Raw genomic sequence first — 24,299 nt, forward strand, 5'->3', positions numbered from 1 at the left:
CCGAACCCATGCATACGGTATATCCCCACATTGATATACCTAACCGCAGTTGTACTTGATATTGAATCGGCGTCGTGTACCCTCGGCTCACTTTCGCCGCTGCTCGGCCGTCTCCGCCGTCGATCGGCGACAGTCGCGCGCGCCCCCCCCGCCGGCACGCAAACTGTAATAACCGCATCGCCATAATTTCTGATGTTAACCGAGGACGATAAACCCCTGGCGCCACCTGTGGGGGCCCTTCCATCCAACGTACCCTCGGCGATTTTACTTGCGGTTCGTTGCGTTAGTCAGTTTGTTTCGTGTAGACCCCACGAGTTGTTCGCACTTGTTTCAACGATTGCCGGGGGCCCCATTACCGAAACTCAACCCAAAAAGAAGGATTAAAAAGCCACGAGGTGCAACTAAACTCATGACCACCTCAACAATACAATAGTGTTGACCACGCGAGTGTTTATTCAGTGGAATTAAACACATAACAGTGAATTAATCGTTGATTCCACTCGTCGAACGAGTGTTTTTGGTAACAATAGGAATTCAAATAAGACCATCATCTTGCGCTGTGTGTCGTGGGGGCTGGAAAAAGCCGATTAAATCCTCCAAATCCCCAAGAGCCATCCATTTTTCGGCTCAACTCGAGTGTAAAAAATACCAAGTGACAATCGCCCGAGAAATGTAACCGTGTCGTGACGTCACACGGCTAATCAAGTGCACACACGTATACTGGACACACAGGAAGGAGGCGAGAGACAGAGCGCGCGCGCGCGCTTCACACACACAAACCGGGGTATTTCATTCCGTGCTGGATATACATCTACGCGCTGCTATCACGTATACACACACACAACACATACGCATTTTGTGCCGCGAAGAGAAGGAACGAGAGAGACCCCAGTAAATTGGTGGAAAACGGGTAGAACTCGGGGGCAATCTGTGCACGTGAGGCTCAAAGTAAGTCTTCACTTGGTTATTTTTTTTCCCCCCTTGATTTTCGGCTTGATATTCTTGTGGAGTTGATCGTGTTTTTGCTGGATGTTTTTTCGATCGTCAGTGGTGAAATGAAAGAGGAGAATAATGCGTGAGAGATGACGAAAGTGTAGCCATTTGGATTAATCGTTGTTGCTTCATTCTATTGATTTTAGGGAGATTTAATGAATTATAGTGTTATCAATGGTTTTGGAGGTTGGGTGGGTCGGTGGGTGATCCAAGTGGAGAGTGGATTTTTTTTACTTTAGGGAGAATTGTGAGATTTTCGGGGAACTGTCGAGGTTCGGGAGTTGGTGTTTTGTCCCTGATGCGAGAGAGTTGAGACCTAACCATCTCGTGTGTGGCGCCCCGCGGTGTTTTTCGACGGGAAACTGTCCATAACCTACGCAAACCGGCAAAAAGGAGATGAAGTTTCGCAGCGGCAAGTCGATCGATAATTTTTGGGCCTCTTCGGCCGTCATTCGGCGATTTTTTCATTTCTTCAATGGGTCGCACCTCTCGGATCAAAAAATTTGGCGGTTGGATCTTCTGATGATAATTTGACTTGTGATTGATAATTGATTGCTGTGCAGATTAATTAGAAAATGAGTCATTTTGAGAAATTCGAATTTTGGGAGATGAAATTTTTAGAGGAATGTGGCTCAACAATTCGTCTTGTTATTCGTGTTTTTTTTGACTAATTGGCTCCGAAATAATGGTGACAACAATTATCAATTGTTATAAAACGTGTTCGCATTAGTAAATGGGAGATGAAGTTCTCGTAATGACAATTAACTCAATAATTTTTGGGCCTCGTCATTCACCGATTTTTTCATTTGTTCAATAGTTTCGATAATTGATTGTTGTGCAGATTAATTCGAGAATGAGTCATTTTGAGAAAATTGTATTTTGGAGGATGAAATTTTTAAAGGAATATGTCTCGACAATTCGTCTTGTTACTGTTTCGTGTCATTTTTCGATACCATAAAACGCACTTTCAATTATTGACTTCATTTGTGCCTCAAACATATCATTAGCAAATGGGAGATGAAGTCCTCCTAATGACAATCCACTCAATAATTTTTGGGCCTCGTCATTCAGCGATAATTGATAATTGCGCAGATTAATTAGAAAATGAGTCATTTTGAGAAATTCGAATTTTGGGAGATGAAATTTTCAAGAGAATATTTCTCAATAATTGGTTTTGTTATCTTTCACTACTTGGCTCCGAAGTAATGGTGACAGCAATTACCAATTATTACTATTGCGTGTAATTTTCCAGTTACTGACTCAAGTTGTACCTCGAACATGTCATTAGTAATGGGAGATGACGTTCTCCTAATGACAATTCACCCGATAATTTTTGGGCCTCGGTTTCTCTCGTTAGTTCTTCATTTATTTAATGTTTCCACACCTCTGGGCACAAAACCCGATAATGTGATAAAGATATTTTTGGGGAAAGTTATGCTCATGGGAATGAAACAAGTCAAATGGGACTTTTTGTTAACTGCGCAGATTAATCTCGGAAGTCGTCAATTTTTGGACGAAAATGTTAAGAGTCGTATTTTAAAAAATAAAATTTTCAGAAGAATATTTCTCAACAAATTCGTATTTCGAAGAAATATGAGGTCGTCTCGTTATCTTTCACCACTTTACTCCGGAATAATTGTGACATAACTGACCAATTATTACTATTTCGCGTAATTTTTCACTAGCATAAAAATTGCTCTCACTTGTCAACTTCATGTGAATTCCTCGTACATACGATTAGTAGTAGAATCACTTTACACCGCAAAATGACCCGTTTCGACTGCTTCACACGTTATCAAAGATTAGATAAACAACGTGTTTGTTCAACTCGTATTTTGCATCACAATTTGATTGAAAGAATGCGTCAAAATCAAGCGTTCTCCAACATTAGGGTCCTAAAACGATGCATTCCCGAAATAATACTAATTCCTAAACTGATAAAACATTAATTACCTGTGGAGCCGGCTTCACCTGATAATATCTAATCACGTCTCATTTTGACGCTTGAGAAAATACCTTGAAAATGAAAAAAAACATCAAGGAATTCCACTCTGCCATTCTCGAGTTATTGAAGAACGGAAAATAGAAGTGAATTGATTTTAACTCTCAACTGAAAATCGGCAAAGTGAAATTGAGCAATTTTTTTTCATTTTAAACGTTTTTTTTTCAGGCTTTGAAATCAGATTTGAGTACTTAAGGATATCCTAGTACTTTGGCGATTTCTTCTCCAGTGAAATGACAGAGATTTAATTTGAGCCACATTTTATAATTATTTTATAATTTATAATTTGCAGATCTGAATTTGAATCTCGATATTTAAACATTAGAAAGTAATTTTTAAACTCTGAAAAAAGAATTGGAAAGTTTACTTTTGGGGGAAAATTAATAAGACGATTGACAAATTTCCATTTTTAAAAATTACCAGCGTTTTTTATAAATAATTTATAAACAATCAATTTTCCACTATAATAATCAGTTTTTTGGAATGGTAACAAATTTATTCATGTTCAGAATTTAATCAGGAATCGTTTCCAAGCCTAAAAAAATGGGATTTTTAAAAGTTAACACAATTTCAATTATTTATTTATAAACTGTTAAATTATTATTAAATCATTATTTTTTAAAACATTTAATAAAAATAATAATATTTCATAATATTAATATTATGAAACATAATTAATGAATATTTTAAAACATTTAATAAAAATAATAATATTTCATAATATTAATATTATTATTTATAAAATGTTAAAAAAAATAATAATTCCGTGCAAAATGTAATTTTAATGCGCTGAATATTTAGGATTTTTTTTTTCAAATTTTTCCCACGTAATTTCATTGAAAAATTTGATGTTTAAAACTGCTTGAATCTATAATGTGGTCTGTAAAAAATGTTCGCATATCCTTAAAGACTGTTTATTCAGTCAGAAGCTACAGATAACTCAAGATGTAAAGTCCCCTCCCATGATGTATTCCATCTCATTATTCCCTGAATTTAAATAAGCATTTTCTCTGTGGCATTTCCAGAATCGATTGATTGTCTTGGAACAATTCCGAAGCCATCCAATAGACGCTGTCCCGATGGACCCACGAGATTTCACCCTGAAAGGGCGGCTGTGCGAGGTAGGCATTTGGCATTCAGTCGTGGGTCCCACGAAGTGACTGAATCACCACTGGATCCATTAATCACAACCAAAACTCCTTTTAACCTCGGTATTTTCACCCTGGAGTGGGTTACCTCCTACGCCTCTGGAGCATCGCTTAGACCAGGAGATCACATGAGAACCGCCACCGCTGCCTTTCTCGACGAAACAATCCACTAAACAATAAGATTTTCAATGACACCCAACATTCGCGGCAGCGATTAGGTTTAAAAGGATAATAAAAAGGTGGTGGTGGTGGTTGTACTGCGTCAGAGTGAACAACAAGATTATAAAAACAAAAAACTCAACGAGTCTTCCGCCTCCATCCCACAGTTGTGAAGCTCAAAAAGTATAAACAGCTGTTGAGTTGCAAAAAATATCTTCGTAAAGCAGTGAAAAGGGAAATTGTGCGGGATTAAATTCATTTATTGCGATTAATGTTTTCTTTCGGTGATTTATTCATTGTGATTCCAGTTGATTCGCGGCTGTGATAATTGCCAAGTGAATTGTGAGGAATTAAGATTAATTCGAGGATAAAAGGGTGATTCTTGGTGTATTGTGAATGCGCCAAGGATACTGCATCGTGGAGAGAAGAAAAAACAGTGGATTTTGTGATTTATCTTTAGTTTTTCAGTCTGTTGGATTTTTTTTTTCATTCGTCAAACTGTGGATTGAGTGACAAATTCTCGTTTTTCTTTATCACTGAGGTGTCACTTTCATTTTTAAAACGGAGCACTCCCGGAAATCTCCTACCACGTCCACCCCCAATGAAAGGAGGACGCACATGTCAGTTTCTGCGGCTGAAAATGCAGGGTAAGTAACTTTTAACGTCGAGTTTTTTATTTCACTGCCCGAGCTGAGTCCAGGTGATTTCAGCTGGTCAAATATTAACGTCGTAGAGAGAGTTGGATTTGAAGGTAAAATAGATATGAGACCTTGGCCTGAATATAAATTTCGTACTTCATAGTTGTTTTTTTTAATTCTCTGGTAGAACAGTTTGCATGATTTTTTAAGGATATCCAAGTGAGTCTTGCCATTTTGTAATAACAATTGTATTTTTTTTCAGATTTTTAAAATGTTTCCAACGACTCAAATTAACAATTGAATTTCGATCTTGAATGGTTGCATGATAAAATCATTGAGAAAGGTCCAGAAACCTGGGGGGAAAATGAAACGATTGTACAAAAAAAAAACGGCAAAAGTACTTGAATATCTTTGAATCATTATTGAGAATAATTTCTCATTTTATTCCTCGTGAATAGTAGGACGAGTCAATAGTTTCTCCCAATTCCAGTCTATGGTTTGAGTTCTTGGACTGGTTTCAGTGACAAAGAATACATTAAAAATATCAGCGCTGTTTTTTCTCCTATCATTTGACGCGTAACCGCAGGTATGGCATTTAGAGTGCTGACAAAGTTTGCTTTGATAGCTGTTTTTTACATTTCTCAACGGAGCGAATATTTTCCATTTCTATTTTTCGTTGCACTCGTGTCACTGCTGGAAAACGAAAACACGGGGAAAAAAAAAATATATCACGGAGAAATAACAGAACGATGATGAACGAAAGAAAGTGCAGATTAGTAATAGCCAATGACTGACGTGATTTCACGCGGTGGAGAAGAATATTCCGTCGCCCGCGGTCTTCGGCGGTGTTGCCGTTTTATATATACGTTAGGCCTCAAAAGTAACGAGTAGAGGGGCCTCGGGGATTCGTAAGAAAAAGAAAGACACCGTGCACAGTCAAGTTGGAACAACGCAGTGGCAACATGAGACTTGACTTTGCTATCCGTCACAAATGATCCTTTAGCTTTGAACGGTGGAAAAATAGCGGTTGCCTTGGCTTTCTTTCGCGACATACCGCCCTGACCGCGTTCCATCCGCCATCAACTATTGGACCAAAAAGTGACGATTGTCATTATTAAATGATTGATGAACAATCCACAGTAAAGCCGAAACTAGAGAAAGATTCGCTAGCGAAAGATTCAGTTCAAGCGAATCAAACTCGTTCATGGGAGACTTAAGGATGTATTACATCCCTTTTCGTCAAAATTCACGTTTTTTTAATTTTTCTGGTAAATTGTTGATCGGATTGACGTGAAAAATATACAGTTTTTGCGTTTTATCTTTACTTAATGACTCACGAAATCTCATAATCGTGCAATCATTTTCCAGCGTTTTTTCGAAAACTTTACGGAAAAAAAATCACAAAAACGTTTTGTGAATTTTCGGAAAATTCACAAAACTTTAGAAAAAATGCAGGAAAATTATTGCACTACCATGAAACTTTGTGAGTCAGTCAACAATGATAAAACGCAAAAACAGTATATTATTTCGCGTCAATCCGATCAATAATTTGCCAGAAAAATGAAAAAAACGTGGATTTTGGTCGAAAGGATGTAGTACATCGTTAAACCCCCAAAATTCCCCCGAAGTGAATATTTTCTCGAGTTTGGACACTCCTGAAAGATAAACCTGAAAGATAATGAGGAGTTGAACAAATTATTAATCTGCTCTTGAACTAAATTCTCATTTTATCAATTGTTAATGAATTCGCGTCGAAAATTGGCTGTTGAATTTATTCTAATGACCGATAAAACTCGGAATTCAGCTAGTTTATCAGAGCTGATAACTCTGGAGCGCTAATATATTCGTCGCTATTCAACCCATTGGAACTCTGCGAAAAGGGAGATCTCTCCTCAATTAGCCATATAATTTTGCAGAGGCTGAGGAGTTTATGTAATTATTCTCACTGGCATGTTGCAATATCAGAATACAAAATTTCCTCATTCCATGTGACATTTCGTGTATCGTTGACGGTATAATCCGTTAAAAATGCCTGAATCCTCTTTCCAACGAGAGTCTCATTGAAATTGAATTTTGAAACGAAGAGTCTTCTAATTTGTTTCCTCATCTAGGTAACAAACCACTGCCCCACATATAATTTCCTAATGAATAAATTACTCGACGGAATTCATCGTAAAGCCATCCCTCGTATTGGTAAGCTTAAACCGGAAACATTTCGATATAAATTTTCGCAAACGCTAGCAGAAACGTGTGAGGTTTCAATGTAATGAATCACGATCCGATTCAACTGCCGAGTCAACTCAGTAAATTATACGCGAAGACGAGAGGCGATAATAAGTGTTGGCCAAGAAAACTATCAGTAACTTTGGTGTGTTTGAAGCGTGAAAGCCGAGGCTGTTTCAACTAGTTAACTGTTGAGGTATTGAGAGATTGTGAATGTGAGTTGTGAGGAGTCGACGATAGAGAGAATGAGAGAGAGGGATGAACTCTGGGTACGTTACCTAGAGAGCAATAGCGTAACACTGTTACACACGCTCATTATACGCACCTGCGTAACTCAATGGCAAGAGCTACGTAACAACGGGACAATTACATTTATACAACGATAAATCTATCAATTATTTATCACTCGGCGTTTAATTTATAATACAAAAATTCGTGATTTACGGGTTACGTCATTTTATTCAAGTATTGTCTCGCGAATTGCAGATTATGATTGTTATCTGGATTATTGAACCCTCGGCGCTCGGAAGAATTGAACGCAGCTGAGATGAGAGGAATTTTCTACTCGCGGTTATATCGTGCGGCTAAATTTATTTTTTTGGTGTTGAACTCGCAAAATACGGGAATTGTCAGGTGATAAGGGGCTCGGGGTAGGTATCATCTCGATTCATGACTCAGCCCTCTCGGCTTGCGCGCATTCTAAATTGGGGCACTAATTGGGGAGCAATTTCGGTTGATTTTTTTCTCAGCTGAGTTTTTGAGGAATATCTCCGAATCTAAGGGGGATAGAAGAATTTTTGTAAGGACCTTTTTCGTAGCTCTCAATTCTCTCTACAAAAAAGGTTGATACAAGAATTTTGCTAACTGCCTTAGGTTCCGAGATATTCGCTGAAAACTGACCAGTAGTCAAAGTCGACTTGAACCGTTTTACCGCTTCGCTACTGATTTAGTTTTTCTCGTTGGACAAATCGAAATGTTTGATAGAATCAGGTCATAATGGGCTCGGGGTAGGTATGATCTCGATTCATGACTGTTGGTCCTCTCGTTTTGCTCGCATTCTAAATTGGGGCAGTGAAAAAATGTTACGATAAAAAATTTCAGTTGAATTATTTTTTAGCTGAGTTTTTGAGGAATATCTCGGAATCTAAGGGGGATGGAAAATTTTTGTAGAGACCTTTTTCATAGCTCTCAATTCGCTCTACAAAAAAGGTTTTTACAAAAATTTTGCTAGCTGCTTTAGATTCCGAGATATTCGTTGAAAACTGACCAGTAGTCAAAGTCGACTTAAACCACTTTCCCGTTCGCTACTGATTTTTTTTTTTTTCATTGGAAAAATTGCAATGTTGGATGGAATTTAAAGGGATTGTTTATGTCTGTTCATATTCTAGTATTTTCTGGAATAAATGTTACAATCCCTCGTCTCAAAATTCAATTTATTGTTCAATTGCTATCGGAATGATTCATATCGCGTGTGATAAGAATATTGATAAAATTATGCACCTAATTAGATCAGTCATGTGATTCGATCACATTGAGTTATATTCGCGAAATATTGACTTTTTCATCGAATCATTCGAATGTAACTTGCTCTTATAATTGATTAACTCCTTATCCATAAGTTTTTCATCTTTATCCCCTCTGATCCACGCGTCTCATTACGGCAGGGATAATTGGATCAGAGAGAAAGATATTAGAGAGGCGAGGGAGATCTTCCCTTCGAGGATATTGAAACCAAAACTCGTGCTTGATTATTGAACTGGCAAGTTTCTCGGGAACGTGACAAGAGAGAATTTTTCTAGGAAATGAAGAAATAGTGGCCATGTTTTGGAGGAAAATATTTTTTGACTGTTTGCAATTGTCAACGGTTGCGAACTTTTTCGATATTTATAATTATTTGTTTAACTTCGTCACAAATTTACTCATTTTCAATTTTTTCATTCTTTCTTCTTTATAATTATTTGTTGAAATTCGTCGAAAATGTATTTATTTTCAATTTCTCCATTCTTTCTTCCCATTTCACGTGTTTCAATACGATTCGGACAATCGGATCAGAGAGAAAAATATTAGAGAAACGAGAGACTCACGGCACCAAAACTCATGATCTTTGAATTGGCAGTTTCTCAGGAAAGTATCAGGAGAGATTTTTCTTGAGAAACGAAGCGCAATCTTTTTGTTGAAATTCTTATTTTTCAACTCTTTTCAAAGTTCCACAATTACGATCTTTTTTCAGCTTGAAAATTATTCACTAAAATTCGCGAAAAATTTATGCATCTTCATGAAAAAAAAGCTTCCGACAGTTGATTCCATTTCCACTAATTAATCTATAAAAATAAATATCGTTTTTCCTAATGGATTAATTTCTCGCCCCCGAATTTCTCGTCTCTTTTCCCCCATCAATTCCACGTGTCTCATTACGATACAGATAATTGGACCAGAGAGAAAAAAATTACGGAAACGAGAGAGATCCAGGAGGATATTAAAACCAAAACTCAGGAAAGTGTCAAGACGATTTTTCCTACGAAATGAAGCATAATTTTTTAAAAATTCTTATTGTTTAACGGTTTGCAATGTTCAACAAGTCATAAAAATTTGTTCATCTTCATGAAAAAAAAACTTCCGTGAGTCGCTTCAATTTCCACTAATTAATCTATAAAAATAAATATCGTTTTTCCTAATGGATTAATTTCTCGCCCCCGAATTTCTCGTCTCTTTTCCCCCATCAATTCCACGTGTCTCATTACGATACAGATAATTGGACCAGAGAGAAAGAAATTACGGAAACGAGAGAGATCCACCGCACGAGGATATTGAAACCAAAAGCCATGCTTGATTCGCCGAATTGGCAGTTTCTCGTGGAAATTGCTTTTCTGTACATATGCCTGTATATAACACCAGATGTTACGCGTGGCCAAGCCCAATTGTTGGGATGTTGGCAGGCCGGGGCGGACGTACACATACATGCCATAGCTACAACCTAGAGACCAGGCAGGCGTGGTACCTTTTACCGACCTTGACCTCCGTCCTCGACTGACGCTCGTTCTTCGTAGACTGGTCGATATGCGGTCCATGGGTACTAGCCCCTTTCCTCCTCGCGCGTATCACCAACCCCCGCCGATAAAATCCACCGCCCAAATATCCTCGATCTACGTGCGCCGCCGTGACAGCCCCCGTTCTCTCTCTCTCCCTCTCTCTTTTTCAGAAATCCCTCTCTCTTTGTCGCACCCCCTGGCGGCATCGACTGTATGTTGTATCGATTTCATACAAAAACCCACCCCGCACCGCCCTGCCACTTGTTTTCCCACCACCCACACCAGGAATTTTCTTTTCAAAGAAAACAATTACCTATTTAGGTGAGGAGACAGTGGGGAAACGGGAGGACGTCGTTAATTGTCAGTTACTCGAGAACCGCAGAGTGAAATTCGCGGATTTTTCTTTCATTCTCGAGGTACTTTTTTGAGCTTCAAAATGAGCCCCGATTTAGTTGAATCGCATCGTTTGGTCGGGAGATATCGTCGATTGAAGATGATCAGGTTTCCGAAAATTTGTTAATGAGATTGTGATTGTGTCTCTTCGTTGAGGATTAAGACATTGTTAATTAACAGTTGCGCAATCATAGGGTTGTGTAGGTTCCAAGATGGTCCGAGGGCTCAAGTCCGTGAAATGGAAACACGTGATTAGACATTGGCGTGAACGAAATTTTGAATTACAGTTAAATTTGGAATAAGTCAATTGTTGATATTAGTCACCAATTATTTTATTTTAAGTACAAGCATCAATTTAAATTTTCAAATTCCAAATTATTATATTTTTTTTTAATTTTATATTGCGAATTATTTTATCAATTATCAACTTAGATATTCAAATTCCAAATTATTATATATTTTTTAAATTTAATATTGCGAATTATTTTATCAATCATCAACTTAAATATTCAAATTCCGAATGATTTTATCAACCAAAAATTCAGAAATTAAATGACCAATTTTATATCATTTTTCAAATTTCAATTACGATAAATAAATCTAGATTACTGTAAGGTCCAACTTCTCATAATATTACTAAACTGAGATCGATGCCGATCTGTGCACGTGATCAACCTGATCAAGCGTCATTCTGCTGACATGAATTCATCGACGATTGAGTCATCCCGCGGATAGTTCATCTCTCAGATAGTTCTAGTATTTTCATTGTCGAGATATTTTCACCTTCCCGACCCGAAGGGCGGAAGTTACTGTAACCTCAGCTTCGAACTAAGCCCCGATTAGTTCAAATCGTGCTATTTGGTCAGGAGACATAGTCGACTGAAGCCGATCCGTTCTCCTCAAATGTCTCAACGAAGCTGATTACGTCTCTCTAATGAGCACTGCGACACTGTTAATTAACAGTTTCGCAATCGCAGGATTATCCGAAGATTCCAAGATGGTCCGAGGACCGATTGAGCCCGTGAAATTGGAAACACATGATGAAACCGATCAAACGTCATTCTGCTTTGACATTAATTCATCAATCATCGGTTCCCCGCAGATAGTTCATCTCTCGCGATACTGTTTCCCTGCCCCGAGTTTTGTCAATCTCCATTCGGTTATGAAGCACCCGAACAATAGAAATAATTTGAATGATCTCCAGCATTTTCCCTCGAAACCTTTTTCTTTTTATTTACCATCACAAAAGCTTTATTTGAATACAAGAGGAAAGTCAAATCCCAGAATGAGCTTTTCACCAGAATCTCTATCAACAAAGAGCTTTAAAAACTGAATATTAATGAACAATTTAGCGTTAAACAAACTTTGAATAGAGTAAGTGGGGGAGATGAGAGAAAATCGATAGTCTCTTGGCTGACATTAATGGATATTCCGTAAACAAATTTACATTAGAATCAACCTTCCCTCTTGTTCATTATAAATGATCATTCTGGTGGAGAGGGATCAAAGGATGTGAATTGAATTACTATTCGGCGAAAACAATTTTTTCGTTGTGACGTAGTTGGTTGTTCTTCAATATCTCAGAGGCGTATAACTTTGGAGTTCATCACCAAGGTAGCAAACGAGATTTAATGCTACCTACGCACGAGCACGTGCAGAATCGTGTGTATAGGTGTCACCACTCGGTAGATGTTTGTCAACACAGACAGATTGTATGATTCATGATAGAGGCGCAAAAAAACACTTCTCTCGCATTTACACAAAAAAGTGTTTCCAAAACTCTCGGGATGAATTTCTCTCTGACATTCAACTTTTTCTTCATCATCTTTGTCTTTGGGTGATGAAAGAGAACGGGGGAGAACAAAGAAATGACAAATATTCCCTGAAACTGCGGGCACTTTTGTGGGCAGTGATGAAATATGATAAGAGGACTATTGAGTGAGAGAAAAAAAAACCGCATTAACACACGACAATGAGATCGATGGAAATTATGAAGAAAAGGAAATAAATGTTTTTCATCGTTTCGAGCGATAAGTACAAACTCCGGATTACAGGGAATGAAATTCCATGCTGGGCTTGATAACGATCATCGAAATAAGTGGAACAGTGGACGTTTATTTTTTTATGATAAGACGATGAAAACACTCGTCATCCTGGGGTTTTCTTACGCTCTTTATGATTGTTGTTTGGGAAAAAATGTGTGTGGTTTTCGGTGGTGTATCTTCTGGTTGATGATAACATCGAATTCATGGTCAAATGTGGAGATTGTAAATGAGCTAATCTGATTTTGAAATAATGCGGAGGAAAGTATATCATTGATCGGGTGATTTTTTACGTTTTAATTAATCTAGATGTTGATAGTGAGCAATTTGGCTATTATATTTGCTACGAATTCTTTGCAATATTTCCAGTTTAACATCGGCAACATCATGAACAATCATTTTGCAATGATATTATTATTTTTATTATTATTCACATTTTAAATTTGATTTGAATTTGTTTTAAATTTGATTTTCCATTTTGATTAAAAAATATGTTTCAAAAATCTGGAAAAAATATAAAATTTTTCATTTTCTTTAGGAAGAGTTAAATGTTAAAAATGTTTTAAACGGTTTCCATTATTCTTTCATCAAGAACCAAAATATAATTCCAAATAATCTCACTCAATATGACCAATAAATTCAATAATCTCCCAATTAGCTACATTAAATTTGTGATTATCCATTTTGATTAAAAAATGTGTTTGAAAAATCCGGAAAAAAATCTTTTCTTTGGAAGAATTACAAGTTAAAAATGTATAAAAAATATCCAGTACTGTTTCATGAAGAAAAAAATATAATTCCAACCTAAATGTTTCCAAATAATCTCCCAATTAGCTTCATTATCCCGACTGATCTAATTACCAACTAGTATCACTAGAATCATCTCATTCCATTGATAAAAAGCGCTAATCCCCCCCCCCTCTCTCCGGCATTATAAATGGTTTGTTGGGGTCTCAGCGCCTCCCCCTCCCCCCATAGGCTGAAAAACGGTCGCAAGAAGGCCATTCGCCGAGCCGTCGAACCCTGGGTTTTCGTTGGGCATGACGTACACCAGAGCTCCACTGTACCTTTTATCCCTACCAAGAGGAAAAAAAAGAAATCCCCGAACCGAATACGCTGGCATGGGCGGACGATACGACGTTGGATCGTTGCCGTGGCGCGAGTGTGTGTGGTGTGCGTCACGAAACGTGGCTTCACGCAAAGAGCCCCCGGAGAAAGGAAAGAGAGGTCGAATGGAAGGAGGACAGAGGCGGAGGGAGGAACCTGGAAGGTCGAGTGTGTTCCTCTGTCTCACTTCACCTTCTCGGGAGAGCTGAATTTTTCGTAGTTGCGCACTGCCGTCGCGCCGGCGTCGGATCTCACCCAATGTTTTCTCTCTTCTCCCGTGCCTCCCTGCCCTCCTCCCAATTTCAATCGCTCCCTCCGCTTCGCCGTGAATACGCAAGTTGATATAGAGATGTATAACCCTAACCTCACCCTGGTTTTTCGACAGCGATGAATTTTAGGGCAGGTCGGTGACACAATCAATGCCATTTCTCCTCGTCCCTTCGTTCCCTCTACGAGACCGAACGCGCGCTACAGCGCGCTGTAATTGTAACAATCATAATTGAAAGTCTCAAAATTAAAGTAATCATGAATTAAATTTGCCGCCTCAGATGACTGGAACCAATGAGGAATTAGCGTGACAGACTTGCGAGATATCGATAGTTGTCGACTTTAAGTGTACGAGACCGAACGCGCGCTACAGCGCGCTGTAATTGTAACAATCATAATTGAAAATCTCAAAATTAAATTAATCATCATGAATTAAATTTGTCGTCTCAGACGACTGGAGCCAATGAGGAATAAGCGTGACAGACTTGCGAGATATCGATAGTTATCGATTTTAAGTGTATAATATTCTTTTAGAATAGGATTATTCGTTGAGATGCACGATTATTCGTGATGCTGGGCTGCAAGACCGAATTTCAAATCAAACAATTCAGTAACGAAGTGGTAAAAGGGTTCGACTCATCTCCCAGTTGAGTTTTTCCGGAATATTTCCGAATCTAAGGGAGATGGCGAAATTTGCCTCATTACATTTGTTGGAGCACTCAATCAGCTCTACAAAAAATGTTATAATAAAAATTTTGCTATCTCCCTCAGATTCCGAGATATTCAGTGAAAACCGGTCAATAGTCACAATTGATTTGTACAGTTTTTCCACTTCGCTACTGAATTTAACGTCTGGATTTTTTCGCAAATGAGAGGAAGTATCAGCTGTTGAAGAAGGCCCACGATAGACCCCCACTTCCTAGAAATATGCATCCCATAATCGATATGGAAGTAGTAAAACTGGAGCCATTCGAAGGAGTGCGTCAGGGAAAACATCTGTTCGCGGATACATCCGGTGCCTAGGCGCGTTTTAATACGCATGCGGCTTTCAGCAAATGCTCCTCATCAAACCCGGCACAATATGTGTGTACAGGTGTTGCAAAAATACTTGGACCAGGACCTTGAAAATAACCGACGATAAGGATTCCACCGTCCATTTCATTTTCATCATTTCTCATTGAAAAAAAATGCGAGAAAACAGATAAAAGCGGAAGAGGCAGTGTGAAACACGTTGTTATTGATACAACTGTACCAGTCCACTTTTCTCGTCTCCCTCCAGTCGACAGTTGAAACGACAAAGGAAATAAAAACCTCTCTCAATTCCGTGTGCCACACGTATTTTTTTTTCTCCTCAATCCAACTCCATTTAACAAAAACGAGAATGATTCAATGAGTGAGAGTTTTTTTTTTCGCCACAGGAAATATCAACGAAATCGTCTATTATATTGTAAACCTAGAACAATAGGCGAATGAAAGGTGGCTAGGAAGCAGCAAAAGAGGATGAATGAGAACCGTCTGAGTGAGCCTAGATTTTTCAAGGTCGCCACTGTCCCTTTTACCTCCAACTCACCGTCGGAACCGAAAGAAATATATAAGCGATTGCCTTCGGAGTTGGCCGTAAACCTCGCGGGCTCCCGTAATTACTGACATTGTGGTGGGAAGCTATCGTTTTTCGGCAGTTTGATTTCAAAATCTTCTCTTCTCCCTCTTCCTCCTCCTCTTCCTCCTCCTCCCCCACCCCCTCCCTCGCCATCGAGACGAGAAGCCAAAAAAATCGCGAGATAAAAAGCGAAAGAATGACTTTCATTCATTGATGATTCGGAAGAAATGGAGGAAATGGCGAGTTTAATCAGTTATGCAAGAGCCTGGTGGTCGAATTATTGAGCGAAGGGTTGGCCCTTTCATCCGGCACAACCAGCTGGCTCGGCTACAGTGACGCAAAAGACGTTACGTCAGACTGTGTCGAAGCGCAAGAGCTCTTCCCATATACATATGATCCAACAATATAAATGTATTATATCAAATTGCGAGTGGAGGTGAGCGGAAAAGAGCGAGAGATACTGTCGACATGGCAACGTCGTTCAATTTCACCCCTTCCCCCCTCCGTTCTCATCACCTCTTCGTACATTATTACGTCTGTCGCATGTTTGTCGTCATCGTTCCGCATTGATACGATATGAATTCACCGATCGACGAGTAACCCCTCAACAATAACAATAAAATTCACTCTGCGCGTTGAGAACTCGGGAATTTTTAAATTCGATATTGCGCGGGGATGAGCGGATGAGTGGGATCAAGTTCATCCAAATCGTATCAACCAATCGACCCGTGTCCCCTCTCCGGGCCACTGGCTCTTGGAGGAGAAAATGTTATCAGAGGATTTCGTAATGATCGGGTTTTCTACCTCTTGAAAATAGACGTTAATTTACAGTGCTGGGTGCCTCCCTCGCTCGCCCTTGTATATCTTTGCATAATAATAGATCCCGCATCGATCGACCCATTATGTGGCCCTATACGTGCCATGTGAGAGCCGAAAATCCACTGCACGGAACGGAGTTATTCTGAAATGGACCGTTTTTACTTGTTAATCTGTCGAGATTTTGAGAGGGAAATTCAACGATTGTTTTGCGTTTTCGAGGGATTTTTTTAGGTTTGAAAATGAGACAATTCGTAAAATTCATATTGAGGATGTGAGAGATTTGAGTTTAAGAATCGTAATGCATGATTTCCAAGGACATTCAGAAGTGTTGAATTACTATAAAAAAATTTATAAAACATAAGACCAAATTTATGTTTTATTAAACATATTCCGCATTGATTGACCCATTACGAGGCCCTAAATGAGTTGCATTGGAGCTGCAAATCCACTTCACTGAAGAGTTATTCTGAAATGGACCGTTTTTATTTGTTAATCTGTCGAGATTTTGAGAGGGAAATTCAACGATTATTTTGCGTTTTCGAGGAATTTTTTTAGGTTTGAAAATGAGACAATTCGTAAAATTCATATTGAGGATGTGAGAGATTTGAGTTTAAGAATCGTAATGCATGATTTCCAAGAACATTCAGAAGCGTTGGATTACTATAAAAATTTTTATAAAACATAAGATCAAATTTATGTTTTATTAAACATTACACCCGAGCTGCAAATCTACTCCACCGCAACTTCACATTTCCAGAGTGAAATTGCACGATTTTTTTCATTCTAAAGGGATTTTTTCAGGCTCGATAACGAGACCTGAATTAAACTGGATCCATCGTATCGGGAGATACTGAAGATTGAAAACTTCAAGTTATCCCTAAGTGGACCTTTTTCACTAGTCAATGACTCGCCATTTGCAGAGTGAAATTGCACGATTGTTTTTCGTTTTGAAGGATTTTTTTTCAGGTTTGCAAATGAGACTTGATTCTCTGCCGAATCTAGACCAGAAAGGTTCGAGTCTAAAGAGTCTTGATGCACAAGTGCCTCGAACCATCAAAGTTTTTATAAAACACTAGGTCCTGCATCGATCGACCCATTACGCAGCGCTAACCGTGCCACATGACAGCTGCAAATCCGCTCCACCAAGCAGAGTTACTCCGAGCTGGACCATTTCTACTAGCTAATACCTCAAAATGAGACCTGATACTGAAGAGTCTCAATGCACAAGTGCCTCGAACATCCAGAAGTGCTGGAGAACCCCAAAAGTTCATAAAACATGAGACGAACTGGACCGCCGTTTCTACTTGTTAATACCTCACCATTCGCCCACCAATTTTTTCATTTTGAAGCTATTTTTCCCCTCGAAAGTGGACCTGAATCTCCAAAATCGTTGCATCCAGCGCAAGACTCCACTACATAATTCCCTCAAGCATCCAGAAGCGTTGGAGCGCCACAAAAGGTATTACAAAACATTAGATCAATGTCACGCGTCAGTGAGAATGATTCAGTGATTGGGGTCTAGGTTGGGAATGACTGATGACGCTCCACCTGAGTCCACAACTATCATTAACCCTGCAACTGTGGACACGTAACATCGTAATATTTGGAAATGTCAAAAGCGAGGAACTCGACGATTCCGGCGATTCGTATGGGCATGTGGACGCGGGCGTTGGGTACGTAGTGTATTTGCCGTTGGTTGGCGCGCAAGTCCGCGTTGCCACGATCGCCCTGGCCCACTGACCTATATTGCAACAGCGGGTACAGGTCCCGCATACGAGTCTCGTAGCTGGCTTCTGCCTTCTATCCAAGCGTAAACTCGAACCCGACCAATACTTGGCGACCAGCGTGAGCCACAAGAGGCAGCAAACCTGGGGCCGCACACTTTTTTCATTTCCCCCTCTCAATTTTTTTTGCAATGGCAACGAGTCAAACGTTTCACTTTTATCATTGACTCACTCTCCCTCTAGTGATCCTCCATCTTGTGCCCCTTCCACCGTCAGTGGGATCTTCACATTGTTGGCGGAGTTGAAAGGGATAATGACGTCTCCTTTCTGAAGATTTTCCATTCATTTTTTTTCCCTCGTGATTTATTGAGAATCTCATTAGGGGATTGATACCATTGGTAGACACCTTGATGAGTACGGAATTTGGGGGGGTGGAGGGGCAAGGTTTAACGGGGAAACTCATCGGAGAACACCTTGCTCCAGGATGCAAGGTGTTTTATTTCAACCATTCATTCCTCAAGTAGGCGGACGTAAAAAATAAAAATAGAGCCACGTCCCAATCTCCAATTCGTGCGAAACACGTTTAAACTGGAACGTCACTCTTTATCGCCTTTATTTTCGGTATTTTCATCTCGTTTTTGCTATTTTTTAGTGTTCACTTTGGTTTATGAATTTGTTTATTGCAGGTGTGAAGCTGTTAAACGTCAACTCTAGACTGTTCATTGGTGGAGAAATGGATTGGGAGTTAAATTTGTTCATTTCCGATTAATTCATCAGTGTTCAATAATTCATCATCATTTTTTCGTATTATCGAACGACAAATTCATCAGTTCAACTGATAAGCCGTACACCTGATTGATGCCCCAGAAGTAATAAAAAATTCAGTGCTTTATTTTTCCCGAACGACGCTGGGAATTCGTGCACGTCTGTTCGATTCACATGACGTACAGCATGTAATCTCATTGCGTTGGGTTGAGCCTCGCTCCCAGTGTCTCTCATTCATCACATCACCCAGCAACTCATGAAAGTAATTCTTTTTTTTTTTTCATGAATAACACAATGTTCTCTTATCAATAAGTAATTGAATGAGAAAATGCACCTTGACACGGAATTGCTTCCTCACTCATCCACGAGTTCGCTCGATCATTCCTCCTCTCGCATGCAAATCAATGCATCACTTCCTTGGAATGTTCAACTGTTAAATAATAAATAATGGAGTTGAGTTGAGCCGAACTCATTGAATCTGAATGATAGTCTTCCTTCATCAGATGGCCTTCAATTATAGTCCACCATTACCTCCACAAATCAAGTGAATTGTCCGAATAAAATGAAAAAGAATGAGGGGGAGAAAAAATTCACTGCGCGTTACAGTTCAATGACGCGTACACATCAGCTTCGTTACCAACCCAAATTATCTAGGACGATTTCATTTTCGTTTTTTTGTAAAAGAAACCGAAGGACACGTGCAAGATTGCCCCTCTTGGAGTCATGCAATTCAATTTACCCAAACGAGCTAAAATCACCTGGACTGAAATGACGGCTGGCTGAGAAAGAGGGAAAAAGGAAGAGATGAAATTACGGGAAAATCATTATAGTTCACATTTATTCCGATAATTTCCACTTCTTTTTCTCTTTCAGGCCTGGCCCTGGGGAGTTGCAAGACCCATTGTGGGTTAAAATGAACGCGATCACTGGTGGCATCACGAAGAAGAGAAAGAAATCAGATGCCCTACCTCAGTCACAAATGTAAGTAATGAGGGGGATAGGAAATTAGTGAGACGACATAAACGAGGAAAAACGATGAGGAAAAATTGGCCTCGTTCGAAGGATATTTGACTATTGTCCCAGAATGGATAGATCACCCGCACGTAGGGGTGAGGTTGGGGTGCTCGTCGCTACGATGGTTAGAGGATTTAACCATATCGAGCAGGAGAAGAAGAGATTGCGGTGAAAGATCTCTTTCTGAAAGTGATTTTTAGCGACAGAACGCTAAAATAACGTTGAGGTTGCCCAAATACTTTGGATTTCTCTGAATTCCGTGAATTTTTTTTATTTACGGTTGAACATTAGGTTTCAGGACATCTTGCTATGATTTTATTACTAATAATGTGAATCGGAAAATCGGATTCTTCACTGAAAAGTGGGGGAATATTTGAGAAATCCGTTGGAAGGATAGATTATCCACAGATAGGGGTGAAATGGATCTTTTTAAAAGTGACTTACAACGACGAAACGTGAAAACATCCTTGAGATCGTCCAGATACTTGGGATTTTGGATGATTTTATTCTCAATAATGTGAATTTCAAAATTAAATTCTTCATTGAACCGTTAGGGAATATTTTCAGAAATCAGCTTCTAGGGAACGAAATAAACTCATTGTAAGGGTGCATTTGCAGCAAGAGTGATTTGTATCGACGAAAGTGAAAACATCGTTAAGGTTGTCCAGGTACTTTGGATTTTTTTTTATTCCGTTGAAATTTTTGCCTGTATTTATAATTGAAGAATCAGGTTTCTGGATCTCTTGAAATGACTTTATTCTCAATAATATGAATCTCTGAATTGAATTTTTCATTGAACCGTTGGGGAATATTTTAGAAATCCGCTCTGTTTAAAAGTGATGTATATTGACAGAATGTTAAAATATTCTTGAGGCCAAATAGTTTGGACTTTCCTTTCAGGGGCCAAAAATCTCATTTTAGAAGTGATTTATAATGACGAAACGTCAACACATCATTGAGGTGGTCCAGATACTTTAGATATTCCTTAACTCATCAGGTTTCGGGACCTCTTGCAATGATTTTAATCTTAATAATGTGAATCTTAAAATTGAATTCATCAATGAGCCGTTCGGGAATGTTTTAAAAATCCACTGCTAGGGGACGAAACAAACTCGTTCTAAGGGCGATTTGCAGCAAGAGAGGATAGATCGTCCATAGATAGGGGTGAAATATATTTTTTTAAAGTGATGTATATCGACAGAACGTTGAAATATTCTTGAGGCCCAACAGTTTGGACTTTTCTTTCAGGGATGAAATATCTCGTTTTAAATGTGATTTATAATGACAAAACGTGAAAACATCCTTCAGGTTGTCCGTTGAAATTTTTTCACATTTATAGTTGAACATCAGGTTTTAGGGCCTCTTGCAGTGATTTTATTCTTAATAATGTAAAACAAAATTGAAATTATCATTGAACCATCAGGGAATATTTTCAGAAATCCGCTGCTAAGGAACGAAATAAAGTCGTTCTAAGGGCGATACGCAGCAAGAAAGGCTAGATCATCCATAGATCAGGATGAATTATCTCGTTTTAGAGGCGATTTGTATCGACGATACGTGAAAACATCATTAAGGTTGTTCAGGTACTTTGGATTTTTTTTATTCCGTTGAAATTTTTGTCTGTATTTATAATTGAAGATCAGGTTTCTGGATATCTTGAAATGATTTTATCCTTAATAATGTGAATCTCTGAATTTTTCATTGAGCCGTTGGGGAATATTTTAGAAATCCGCCGCTAGGGGATTAAATGAACTCGTTCTAAGGGCGATTTGTACCAAAAAGGGAAATATCTCTTTTTAAAACTGATGTATATGGACAGAACGTTGAAATATTCTAGGTCAAATAATCTGGATTTTTCTTTCAGTGATGAAATGTCTCATTTTAGAGGTGATTTGTAACGACGAAACGTGAAAATATCCTTGAGGTGGTCCAGACACTTAAGATTTTCCTCAACTCGTCAGGTTTCGGGACCTCTTGCAATGATTTTAATCTTAATAATGTAAATTTTTAAACTGAATCGTCATTGAACCGTTAGGGAATATTTATCAAACTCGTTCCAAGGGCGACTTGCAGCAAGGAAGGATAGATCATCCATAGATAGGGGTGAAATATATATTTTTAAGAGTGATGTATATCGACAGACGGTTCAAATATTCGTGAGGCCAAATAATTTGGACTTTTCTCTCAGGGATGAAATATCTCGTTTTAAAGGTCATTTATACCGACGAAACGTGAAAACATCCTTGAGGTTGTCCAGATACTTTGGTTTTTCCTCAATTCCGTTGACATTTTTATCCATATTTACAGTTTAAACATCAGGTTTCAGGGCCTCTTGCAATGATTTTATTTTTAATAATGTGAATCTTAAAATTAAAATCATCATTGAACCGTTAGGGAATATTTTCAGAAATCCGCTGCTAAGGGACGAAATAAACTCGTTCTAAGGGCGATATGCAGCAAGAAAGGATAGGTCATCCATAGATCGGGATGAAATATCTCGTTTTAGAGGTGATTTGTATCGACGAAACGTGAAAACATCGTTAAGTTTGTCCAGGTACTTTAGATTTTTTTTTTTAATTCCGTTGAAATTTTTGTCTGTATTTATAATTGGCCATCAGGTTTCAGGGCCTCTTGCAATGATTTTACTCTTAGTAATGTGAATCTGTTAATTGAATTCCTCATTGAAACGTCAGGAAATAGTTTGAAAATCCGCTGCTAGGGGACGAAATAAACTCGCCCTGAGGGCGATTTGCAGCAAGAAAGGATAGATTGTCCATAGATAGGGGTGAAATATATCTTTTTAAAAGTGATCTATATCGACAGAACGTTAAAATATTCTTGAGGCCAAACAGTATGGACTCCCTTTCAGGGATGATATATCTCACTCTGGAGGTGATTTATAACGACGAAAGGTGAAAACATCCCTGAGGTTGTCCAGATACTATAGATTTTCCTTAACTTCGTTGACATTGTTGGCCACATTTGTAGTTGAGCTATCAGCTTTCAGGACCTCTAGCTGTGATTTTAGTCTTAATGGAAATCTTGAAATTGAATAATTCATAAAACCTTTACACAATATTTTCAGAAATAAGTTCCTAGGGGACGAAATAAACTCGTTCCAAGGGTGATTTGCACCAAGAAAGGATAGATCATCCATAGATAGGGATGAAATATCTCTCTTTGAAATTGATTTACATCGACAGAACCTTAAAATATCCTTGAGGCTATCCAAATAGTTTGTAAAATTCTCAGTTCCGTTCAAACCTTTGTCTACAACTGTAGTTGAAACATCAGGTTTCAAGAACTCTTGCAATGATTTTATTCCTGTAAATTTGAGTTCTTTAATTTCACTCTTAATTTGAACTATTAGAGAATGTTTTAGATATTCGAAATGAAGAGTTGGGTAGTAAAATAATTGGGACGTTTTTAATTTCAGTAACAAGTGCCTTAACGAAAAGAGACGACGCACCCAGGAGAACCTGTATATCGACGAGCTTGCCGAGTTGATTTCCGCCACGGACATGAGCTCTGGCAAGACCGACAAATGTCAAATTCTCCAGAGAACCGTTGATCAGGTGAGGAAATGCGATTATTCATTTTTTTTTTAATAACTTTTATCATCAATCACCGAATAATCGATTGATTGCACGTAGTTTAGTACTTTAAATTGCACGATACAATGGAGGAAAGTGTGAGCGAAGTATAAAGTTCAATCACCAACCGGGTGGCTGAGAATAAACTGCAAGGTCGTTAAAAGAGAATTGAACTGAAATAAAAAGAAAATGCCAACGTTGACAACAACTTTGTCGATGATGTAGTAACGCGTTTGGGGGGACTCGCGATGCCTCCAGAAATCATCCACCACTTTAGTCCATCGTAAACACTAGTTTTTAATTTTTATAATAATGATCGCTGGACGGGATGGGAGATTCAACACTCGATCAAATTAATTCACTCGGCGGAGTGAAAAAATACTTGATTACGAGACTGAGTGATGCGGAGAGAACTTTGAGGTTTTCGTTAGGGGTTTCGTCGTAGATTTATTTTATTTTATTTTTATTTTTTATTTTTTACAACGATGGTAATAATATTTCTTGTATGTGGTGTGTTTCGGAGCTGAGATGCGGCAACATCGCCCTCGAGCCCCCGACGTTTGTCGGACTCTCTGTGGGAGTCACCGACTTCTCGAGGCCACGCGTTAACTCACATTGAGATTACGACGCGATCTATCGGCGCCGGGAAATATAAACGTCAAGGACGTTTTTCTTTTTCGTGGTCATAAAAAACTAACTCTGCCGGTAAATATTTTATCGGTGATTAATTGACGGAATTTCATTTGATTCAAACTTTTTCATTTATCTTGACGATTGGGGGGG

The 24,299-nt window shown here is 38.7% G+C and overlaps 1 protein-coding gene across 9 annotated transcripts in view; it reads left to right on the forward strand.

The window, feature by feature from the left end:
• Nucleotides 1-300: 300 nt before the first annotated feature.
• LOC107035612 (nuclear receptor coactivator 2) overlaps nucleotides 301-24,299 on the forward strand; it is a 40,762-nt gene continuing 16,763 nt past the window's right edge. For 7 of the 9 annotated variants that reach the window (XM_015253098.1, XM_015253101.1, XM_015253102.1 and 4 more), the window contains exons 1-4: nucleotides 301-948; nucleotides 4,021-4,949; nucleotides 19,783-19,890; nucleotides 23,360-23,498. In XM_015253098.1, the coding sequence (XP_015108584.1) occupies nucleotides 4,921-4,949; nucleotides 19,783-19,890; nucleotides 23,360-23,498 (276 nt within the window). In that variant the 5' untranslated portion in view covers nucleotides 301-948; nucleotides 4,021-4,920. Of the gene's footprint in view, nucleotides 949-4,020; nucleotides 4,950-19,782; nucleotides 19,891-23,359; nucleotides 23,499-24,299 lie in introns of those variants that run through there. The other 2 variants (XM_015253100.1, XM_015253105.1) reach the window with 2 other exon arrangements.

The sequence above is a fragment of the Diachasma alloeum genome, unplaced genomic scaffold (assembly GCF_001412515.2).
Source record: "Diachasma alloeum isolate Michigan unplaced genomic scaffold, Dall2.0 Dall_scaffold_00199, whole genome shotgun sequence".
Taxonomy (NCBI): domain Eukaryota; kingdom Metazoa; phylum Arthropoda; class Insecta; order Hymenoptera; family Braconidae; genus Diachasma; species Diachasma alloeum.